We start from the raw sequence: 9,913 nt of genomic DNA, 5'->3' as shown, positions 1-9,913 counted from the left end.
CCTTTCTCTAAACCACTTTGTGTTGAGTCCAGGATGCATCTTGAACGTTGTTTTCAAGTGAACTTTGTAAACAAGCCCTCAGCTTAACAGGCATGTTGAATGATATAAATAATAAATGCATCATAAAATTTCCTGTTTGAAAAAAGAGGCATCTGAGATAATTATGCAATGCACTTATACTACTTGCATTTTAGTTATTCTTATATCATTAATATAATTAATATTATTTATTATTTCTCATTACTTTTCTGAAAGATCTGAATGTGGTTGCCCTGGCCTTAGGAACTGTGTCTGTAGCATTAGCTGAAAAACCACCAGCACACATTTTTTAAAACTCCAAACATTACTAAGAGTAAGGCTTGGATTTAGGGCCTAAAAATCATTCAGCTGGAATGTGAAGAAGTTGAGACACTGTTACGCAACAAGCCTTTAGCATATGTGTATTTATATCTGTATATATGATATGAGAATATACACATATATTACACTGGGGGTTTATGTATAATCTGACTTCTTAAATTCCTGGGTACAAAAAAGGTAGATCTTTATTAACCAGATTTCTTTTCCTTTTTTCTTTTTCTTTCTCTTTTCTTGCCAGGGAGATTTTAAAGATGTTTTTTCCTTCACTTCCTTCCTTCCTTCCTTGTACTATCCGTGTTCAATGTGAATCTACAATCACTGCGACTTGAATGGATGAAGCGCATGTTAACAAATCACCAGGATCAGAACTCCCGCTGTGGTGTTTCCTTCTAGATAGGACCATTGAACCGAAAATGCATTCTAGTGATTTTTTTTTTGTCTTTAACAATGATTAAGTAAGCAAACTCGAGATTTCATGAGAAAAAAATAGATGCCTAAATTGGGCAAATTCTTTATCTTTTTTCAACTTAAACTTCACAAAGCGTTGGGGAGCACTCTGGCTCCTGCTGCTCAACCGCGCGCGCGCGCGCGCGCCCACACCCACCCACCCACACACACACACACACACATACACACTTTCCAAGATACGGGTTTTCTAGCAAAATCCTCAGCGCTGCCAATCCAGGCAGGACTTAACTTTAAGAAAGAATTAGCTTAATTCTAAAGCGACAGACCTCTAAGTGCCAGAGGGAGAAAGTGCACCCAGACTGATAAGGCGCGTGCTAAGGCTCTCAGGTGTGATCCTGGCACAGCCGCGACACAGCTGGCGTGGGCACTGGAGGCTGGCAGAGCCGAGCCACTGAGTCTCCCTCCACTCCTTGGTTTGCTTTCCTTGTTGAAGCTGCCTGCAGCTCAGAAAGAAGTTTGAGCCAAGAGCACGCCTCGCGATCCTGTTCCCGAAGCGAGAACTGTTTCCCCCAGGAATCCTGGACTTTGCTGAAAGATACAGCGAGGAGGCAACGAGGTACAGCCGCAGAATTCTCTGCAGACTGAACCCCTCAGGCCTGGCGGAGACTGGAAGGAACGAGTTCAGACCACGAGATCTTCCCTGGCTGCGTGCCGACGCCCAGCTGTCCTTGACCTCCCCGGCAGTCTGAGGCGCGCACCGCCGAGGAAATGAAAGTAAAACCTGTCCTGGCGTGGACCCAGCTGGAAGCTGGCGACAAGTTGGTCGCATCCTCAGAGAGACTTGCAGACAACCGGTCCTGTAATGGGTGGGTTGGAGGAGCTTGACCTGTAGGGATGAAGTGAACGGAAGAGATGGGAAACGCGAGTCGATCATGAAAAACAATAGGCTAGGGAGGCTTCTGGAAACAGCAGGCGCACAGTAATACATGCTGTCTGCAGAGCAGACGGACTAGCCACCTGACCCAGGATACTGCGGTGACTGCCCTGCGGCCAGCCGGGCGGCCCGAGCCAGGCCAGTTCGCCACGCTGCACCCCTCTGACCCTCAGCGTCCCAAGCCCTTACCAGAGCCAGAGCCAGGAATCTGTCCCCTGCGCTCAGCTGGAACTCAGGTCCGCTCCGGTGACTCCCTCCGGGAAGAGTCGTCAGAATAAATAACCTCGGCGTGGCCATTCCTTCCCCAGGTGCAATGTCCACTATTCAGTCCTGAGAGGGAACGGGCGGCTGAGCCAGCAGTGTGCGGCCCAGACCGAGCTGTGGGCAAGGTCCGCGCGCCCCAGCGCCCGGCCGTCTTTGCACTGGATCTCAGAATCGTTATGGCAGGCAGAGCGGGTCGAAAGCTGAGAGGTCTGCCGGGGACAAGTTCTAGACGGGCACACTAGGGAAGGAACGTGACGTCTGCACGTCCACACAGAGAATTGCCAGGGGGTGAGAACTAGAAGCCGGTCTAATCAGTGGTCTCGCACCCGTGGCCTCTCAGTCTAGTCGCTGGGCTTCGGGACATTCGTGTGGGAAGTAGGCGATAGGACACCAGAAAGCCTCTTGCAAGAAGACGTAGGCAGCCCCGCGGCGCTGAGCCTTTCCTCCCCAGTTTGGCCCCCGAAGAGAAGTAAGAAAGTGAAGTTGAGAAGCGGTGATGGAAGAGCACAAATAGGTGACAAACATGTTTGGAGTGATTCATCGTGAACAGGCGCAAATCCTTGGGCGGGGGCTGGGACTCTCCTCTCCCCCTTCAGGAGATGGTGACCCCAGCTTAGAAGAATCCACGCCGCACCCCAATCTGCTGTGCCTGCTTGTCTGGCCGAGTCGGGACTCTACTGCTTCCTCCCTGTAGTGTGACTTTGGGCAAGATCCTTCCCCTCTCTGAACTTCAGTTTTCTACTTGGTGAATCGAGCAAAGTTATGTTACCTTCCTCACCTAACTCAAGGGTTGGAGGGAAGATCAAAGGAGACTGGGATATGGTTGTGCTTCGTAAACTGTAAGGTGATTAACATACGTGAAGCATTAGTGTACTCCCTGGCAATCAGTCCTCACGTTTACAATGGATGAACGAAGGCAGCCAGGCAAACTCTCAGGTTATAACCTTATAAGGCATAATTGGATTGCAAGGGGGGGAAAATGAAAAAATTTCTTCCTAATTTTGGTTATTCCTGTATTTCTAAATAGGCACGTAAATTCTGACAATAAGGTAATTCCCCCTACCAAATCCCAATTCTCAATTCAGCCTTTCTGGGCCTGGCCCCTATTGTGAAATCTTACTAGCCCATCCTGAAACCCCGGGGTCTCGGCTGCTCTCAAAGAGCTGGCGAGCCCGGCTCCTCGGGCTCTACCCAGTACCCTGCCCCTGCGGCTCCGCGGGAGTCTGGGGTCGCGGCCAGGTCAGACGCCAAGCCGGCAGGGGGCGCGGTCCCCTTGAAGCCACAGCTCCCCGGGTCCGGGGCTCCGGCAGTCCGCGCGGTCCCCCCTGCGAGCTCTTGCTATTCTTTGCCAGGAGGCCCCGCACTCTGGGCTGCACAGGTCCTGGGTAAGGACCCCAAGAGGTTGTACTGGCCCTCCTTCGCCCCGGCTTACTGTCTGAACCCTGTGCCCAGAGAGTTAGGGCTGTGGCAGTTCTTGCACAACGTCCTGGAGCCCATCTCTGAGACCTCTAGGCACGAGGGACCCCCCCACCTTCACCTCCACTCCCACCCCCATCCCTACCCCCTTCTCCACCCGCACTGGCAAGCAATGCGCGCGCCCAAGTGCAGAAGCGCGCGCGCCCCAGAAAGGGAGGGCGGCGGGGCAGCCCAGGCCCCGCCCCCGCCTCCCGGAGCTCTTATAAAGAGCAGGAACCAGCACTAGCCCCTCAGTGGTTTCTTGGTGATACTAGACGGAGCAGCTGTAGCCTTGCCTCTTCTGGCTTTTCACCGCAGCGGGACTTGGACTTTGGGGTTTTGCCACTGCCAGAGGGACGTCTCGGACTTTCTCCTTCAAGTACTCAGCAGATCACTGTCTCAGCAGGTAGGTGCTACAGGCTCCGCAAGTTGAAGGGGGTGGGAGGTGGGTTGCCAAGGCCGGAAATTGGGAGCGCTGGGTTAGGGGAACAACTCACTTTGGGGGATCCTCTGAGGGGCACATCCCAGGCCCAGCTCCCGTACGCAGATGGAGCTCCAGAGACCCAGTCCCCTCTGCTCCGTCAGCCAAGTTCCAAGAAGTTGAGCAGGGAACCTCTGGGAGCCTGGCGCTGTGCAGCTGCCTCCCCTCGGGGCCTGTCACCCGCCTGGCGGGTGCAAACGCCTCTGGCGCCTCTCTGCGCCCTGGCGAGATAAGCGTCTGAGACAGGCAGAGCGCGGGCTAAGCCCGCCCGCACCGAGGCCCCAGCCCGCCTTCCCTGCCCCGCCCGCGGTGCAGCTGGCCCGGGTGCTCACGCTCGGCTGCTGTCTCTCCTTTTCCAGGATCTGTGCATCGCCGCTGGGATGAAGCTGGTTTCCGTCGCCCTGATGTACCTGGGCTCACTCGCCTTCCTAGGCGCGGACACCGCGAGGCTAGATGTGGCGTCGGAGTTCCGAAAGAAGTGAGTACCTCGCAGGCAAGGGGAACTGACCGTTGGTCCCGAGGGGTTAGGAGTGAATGGGAGCAGCAGCGGGCTGGCATGGAGACCGGGATGCAAGCGAATCGGCTCTGCTTGTGTTTTCCAGGTGGAATAAATGGGCTCTAAGTCGTGGAAAGAGGGAACTGCGGGTGTCCAGCAGCTACCCCACCGGGCTTGCTGACGTGAAGGCCGGGCCTGCCCAGACTCTCATTCGGCCCCAGGACATGAAGGGTGCCTCTCGAAGCCCCCAGGACAGGTAATTATGCTCCGTACGGCCCGGGGTGGGGGAAAGGTGTGCCGGAGGAACTCTTCTCCACTGTCCTGGTCCTGGGGATCGTTAGGACTGGCTGGCAGCTAGGATGCCGCGAGCAGTTTCCAGCTCCGTCTGGCCCTGGAATGGCTCTGGTTCCTCATGGCTGGGGCCAAAGCCCTGCTTGACCGGGTCTCAAGTTGCCTTCCTTCTCCTCCGCAGCAGTCCTGACGCAGCCCGCATCCGAGTCAAGCGCTACCGCCAGAGCATGAACAACTTCCAGGCCCTCCGAAGCTTTGGCTGCCGCTTCGGAACGTGCACAGTGCAGAAGCTGGCACACCAGATCTACCAGTTCACAGACAAGGACAAGGACGGCGTCGCCCCCAGGAGCAAAATCAGCCCCCAGGGCTACGGCCGCCGGCGCAGACGCTCCCTGCCAGAGGCCAGCCGAGATCGGACTCCGTCTTCCGAGCCACAGGCACGCGGGGCTCCAGCCTTTGGGGTGCACCTCACCACTCTCCGTAGGATATAGGCGCCTGTGGCAACAGCAAATAGTCTCAAAAGCATCCCGCTGGCGCCTGCCACGACGGAGGGCTTCCCGAGCCTTATGGGGACCGGGCAGTGACAGTCCTGCAGGGACCCGAGTGTGGGAGGCACCGTCCGGCGGCTAGCTCTGGCTTTGCAGGGGCCCCTCCTCGAGGCGGTGCTCCCTTGGCCCTCATTAAGCCCGGGTGCCCCAGGAGGACAGAAGAATCCGAGAGAGTGTTTGCCAGGCTTACAGAGAGGAGAAACTGAGGATTAAATGCTGAGACCTCAGGGGCAGGGGTCTGAGCCACTACCGTGCCCGCCTACAAACTGATTTCTCACGGGGTGTCACCCCACCAGGGCGCAAGCCTAACTATTACTTGAACTTTCCGAAACCTAGAGAGGAAAAGTGCAATGTGTGTTGTACATACAGAGAGGTAACTATCAATATTTAAGTTTGTTGCTGTCAAGATTTTTTTTGTAACTTCAAATATAGAGATATTTTTGTACGTTATATATTGTATTAAGGGCATTTAAAAGCAATTGTATTGTCCTCCCCCTATTTTAAGACGTGAATGTCTCAGCGAGGTGTAACGTCGCTTGTTGCGTGGAGTGAGTGTGTGTGCGTGTGTGCTTATGTGTGTGAGCGCGCGCCCCGCGCGGGATAGAGAGACTGATTATCTCCTGGGGAAGAAGGAAACACCGTGTCTCTGTATAATCTATTTACATAAAATGGGTGATGATATGCGAACAGCAAACCAATAAACCGCCTCAATGCTGATTCATTCTCGGTTCTCGCGTCCAGGGAGGGAGGGTACCCCCGGTCCTGTCCCGCCCGGGAGCCTTAGGGTCCTGCCACCCGGCTTGGGAAAGTGGGTCGTAGGCGCTGTCGCGTGCTGGCGCCTGTCCGCTCGGGCTGAGCTGTCACGAGCTTTGCTCTCCGTGTGGGGCGCTCACAGCGCGTGTCCTGGGTGCGAATCAGGCCTTCGCGGAGACGCCCGAGGTCACCGCCTCGCGTGGCGGCCAGGCGGGGCGGAGTAGGGTGAGCCCTGGTGGGGAAGCGAGCCTGGACGCTGCCGGTTGCGCAACCGAGTCCCAGATTTACAGAGTTGCTCATGGAACTGTGCGCGGAAGCGCGCCTCGGAGAGTTGGGGTGGTCTCCGAGGCCTTTTAAGTGAGGCGTTTTCCCTGCCTACCGCGGGTGTGAAAGCTAGAAGCTGCCCAAGCAAAATGTTCGGACATCTGCGGGAAACCGGCAGCCAACAAGCCCAGTCGTCGCCGGCCCGAGCGCTCAGCCAGCCGGCGGGCTCAGAGGCGAGGCTGCGGCGCCCCCTGCCTGCCGCCGCGGATGGGCCCGAGAGCCGTCAGGCAGTACGTGCGGTTTAATAAGTTCTCCTACGTGGGAGTCAGCACATAGCCTTAATGAAAGAGGAAAGAAAAAAAAACAGTTTGCAGATGCCAACCAGGACGGTCCCCTCCCCCCCAGACCTGCACCGCGGCTCCCAGTTCTGGGACAGTGACTCAGCGCCCACACGCTGCGCAGCGTGCAGCTGCTGGCCGGAGGCGGGCGGGAAGGACGTGCCGCCGGAACCGTGCGCCTCCGACGGCCTGAGACCTTCATTGTTCCGCCTCCCCTTGCCACTCACCTCTTCCTTCCTCCTTCCCGAGCCTTTTTCCTTTTTTTTTTTCTCCACTTCTCTCCAGCCTTCCTTTCTCTCCCTCCTTCCTTTCTCCTCCTTGCTTTCTTTGTATGCCTTACCATCTTAGAAGGTTGACCCCAGTTCCGGTGATAGATGCTGACATTAAGCCCCTATTGATTGAGTGACTAGAAGGGCAGGGGACATGGAAATAATTGGAACAGATGGGGAGGCGAGGGGACTATACCTGCCTATGCAGGAGGCACCCCTGATTTTGATTTTCCTACTCCATTTGTTTCATCCAATATCCTAAAGACTTAAGATGGAGACCAACTGCTTGTCCTTTCCAGAAAGTTTCCCAGGCCTTTCTGCTTAAAAGCATGGCTGAAATGCGGTGCTTCTGGGTGAGCTCAGAAACCTTCCTGGTAAAGAAAACCTGAGGGTGAGTTTGGAAAAAAGAATTGTTTGATGGGGGGGGGATGTGTGCCCTACCTCCTCCTGAGGTTTTTGCCTCAATTGCATATCACAGGCCCCCCCTCAGAGGGCAGAAGCCTGTGTATACACTGAAAGAGATAGGCCCTCAGTTTGGGGTCCAGAGAGAACCTAATTCTGAAGTCGTTTTAATTTAGAAGGAAGTAGTCTCTAGCACACGGAATTTCCTTAAAATCATACAAAGCTTCAATTTTGGGCCCCTGGCTGTTAACAGTGTCAATCCTCATACAGGTCATTATTCTATTTGATCTTAACAAGTTCGTGAGGTTCACCAGAATTGGAAAGGTTACAAATGAAGCAACAGACTATCTTCTCCTCAAGGACCTTTTAATAAACGTTCCCTTAGAGAGAATTCTGTACCAGACACTGAAAAGGTACAGGGCATGCATGAATGAAAGAGTGATTAAAAATTCTAGTCATGGAATTTCTGTACCAGTGAGTGGGTTCTGGGTGGTCTGAAGGGGCTACAGAAACTCAGAGAGTAGCAAATACTGCAGACTCGCAGACAGTGGCTCAAGATTAAACATTCCCCCTATTCCGTGAGCCAAGGTTTGTCCCATAGCCACAGAGCCCTCCAGCCAAACCACCCTGGCAGAGCTTCAGCCAGCAAACAAAGCTGCCAAAGGCAGGTTGGGCACTAGCTTAGGGCTGTTGTAAGCAGCGAGCAGCATCTCGCCTTGTGCTGAGGGAGTCTTATGACTTCAGGGAATCCAAGGCAAGAGAAGGAGATGGTTCAGCTCTGAGAAGAAAGACGCAGCTGCTCAGTTGGAGTCCTTCCTGCTGGATAGTCTTGTGACTGGAGACATGTGTGAGGAGACAGAGACCCTCCTAAAACCAGACTGCTTACAAGTTGAGGATTAACTGAAGGTCACCATCAAACCCCTTCTCTGTAAGGTGCTGAAGCTTATCAGGATAGGGCCTCTTGATGCCAAGAACACATCATTTATCACAGCGATGAGTCATTTGTGAGCCGATTCGACCTGTCCACAGCTGCGGAATACTCACAGCTTTTATCTTTAGCTACTGTTGCTGGCTGTGGGAATGGTACCACCTATTTGTAATCAAAGACAGGGTATCAGGCAATTTCTTGAAAACCCAACACCTTGGCTAAACAGCTAAGGGTGAAGGGTAGCGATGGGGAGAAATGGAAACTGATTCTTTTTTTAGCATTTGCTTGGTGTCAGATACTCTCCTAGCCACTTAATATGCCTTATCTCATTTAATTCTTACAACAGGCTTGTGAAGTAGGTGTTACTATCTCTGTTTGTAGATAAGGAAACGGAACCTTTCAGAGACATAAAGTAACTTAGCTAAGGTCACACAGTAAGTAATAAGCGATGGAACCTGGATTTGCCTCAAGTGCTACACAGGCTATTTTGATGCTATGAAGACATGAGAAGTCAAGTGGTATAATTTTAACATTTTGGTTCTCAAGCCAGATGTCCCCAAATGTCCTCTAAAACAGGGATGGCATGCATAGGTGATTTACACCTGTGGTTCTGAAAGACTTACATGTGGGCTTGTAGGACTAGGAAGGAGAGCTGCTTTAGCAGTAAGCTCAACGAGTGAAAAGTAAATAAATGAAGTGAGTTTGAAATTCTTGGTCCTGGTTTGAAGCAGGGATTATAAATCAGCCTCCCCCCTCCCCCAGCTCAGCCACTGACCTCTTTGGTTTGAATTGCCAAATATAGTTAGAACGTACACTGAAGGCCTCAAGAGCCAGCTTCTGAGGGAGAAGGCTTTCTGAACTATTTCTGGCCAACAGTCCCACACTGTAGGTCTTAAGTTGCCTGGAAGAACACCTGTGTCTACAAAACTGCAAATAGAGTTTCCACCCTTGAGGTGGGACCTTTTGTCTTGGCAACTGCTTACTCAAGGCAGCTTTTCAGAGGATGTTCTAAGCTGACTCAGTGAGACAGAGTTATAAATGCTGCCCCTCCTTTCCCCAGCCCCAAAGTTGAGGGCCTTGTTATCCTGCGTCCCACAGAGGTTTCTGCCAAAGCCGGTGGGAGGCTTGGTCTTCATTTGCATGGGAAGAAGGGTGAGGCTAGATAGCTATCTGGTGGTCCCACTGGTCTTGTTCCAGAGCTATTTTGGAACATTCTGGAAAAACAATAAAATGACTGTGGCCACACAGGCAGATGAATTTAGTAAGTTATTATACATTTATCCAACATCAGAAAAGTAGTTCTGAGTATTAAGAAACATTTTTGAAACATAAAAAATAATGCATTTTATCCTGTACTACTTGTGTCTTCTAGGGAAGAAAAAAGAAAAAAAATGCATTTTACTTATTGTACAATATTTATTCAACATAGAAAAAAAGAAGATTCACCAAACTACTTCCAGAGTTAACTACTATTAATATTTTATTAATATTAATGTACACATACACACAGTTTTAAAAATTAAACTCAAGTGCAGAGAGCTCAATTAAACACACTCCTCAGTTTAAGGTGCATTGTCATTACCATTCTGTGCAAGGGTTCTCTCATTTTAACTATTTTATTCTCTTTTAATTTCCATACCCCTTCACACCTCCTTTTTAGGAACCTTCCTTAATATGTTTGATATCTGTACTTACTATGTATATATACTTTTGTAAGATCTG

General features: G+C 51.9%; 2 protein-coding genes across 2 annotated transcripts; one reads left to right on the top strand and one right to left on the bottom strand.

Moving 5' to 3' along the window:
• Positions 1–973: 973 nt before the first annotated feature.
• Positions 974–2,320, bottom strand: LOC105866484 (uncharacterized). The gene is made up of 2 exons (XM_012755803.2): positions 1,892–2,320; positions 974–1,654 (listed from the first exon to the last, which is right to left on the bottom strand). Exons 1-2 carry the CDS (start codon positions 1,997–1,999, stop codon positions 1,097–1,099), a joined length of 666 nt encoding a protein of 221 aa, XP_012611257.2. The 5' UTR covers positions 2,000–2,320; the 3' UTR covers positions 974–1,096.
• Positions 2,321–3,686: 1,366 nt separating this feature from the next.
• ADM (adrenomedullin) lies at positions 3,687–5,954 on the top strand. The gene is made up of 4 exons (XM_012755836.2): positions 3,687–3,827; positions 4,262–4,380; positions 4,505–4,654; positions 4,871–5,954. Exons 2-4 carry the CDS (start codon positions 4,283–4,285, stop codon positions 5,178–5,180), a joined length of 558 nt encoding a protein of 185 aa, XP_012611290.1. The 5' UTR covers positions 3,687–3,827; positions 4,262–4,282; the 3' UTR covers positions 5,181–5,954.
• Positions 5,955–9,913: the final 3,959 nt, after the last annotated feature.

Source organism: Microcebus murinus, chromosome 4 (assembly GCF_040939455.1).
Source record: "Microcebus murinus isolate Inina chromosome 4, M.murinus_Inina_mat1.0, whole genome shotgun sequence".
In the NCBI taxonomy this organism is placed as follows: Eukaryota; Metazoa; Chordata; class Mammalia; order Primates; family Cheirogaleidae; genus Microcebus; species Microcebus murinus.
Note: the sequence above shows the minus strand (reverse complement) of the source record. Positions and strands in the feature narration are given on the sequence as shown.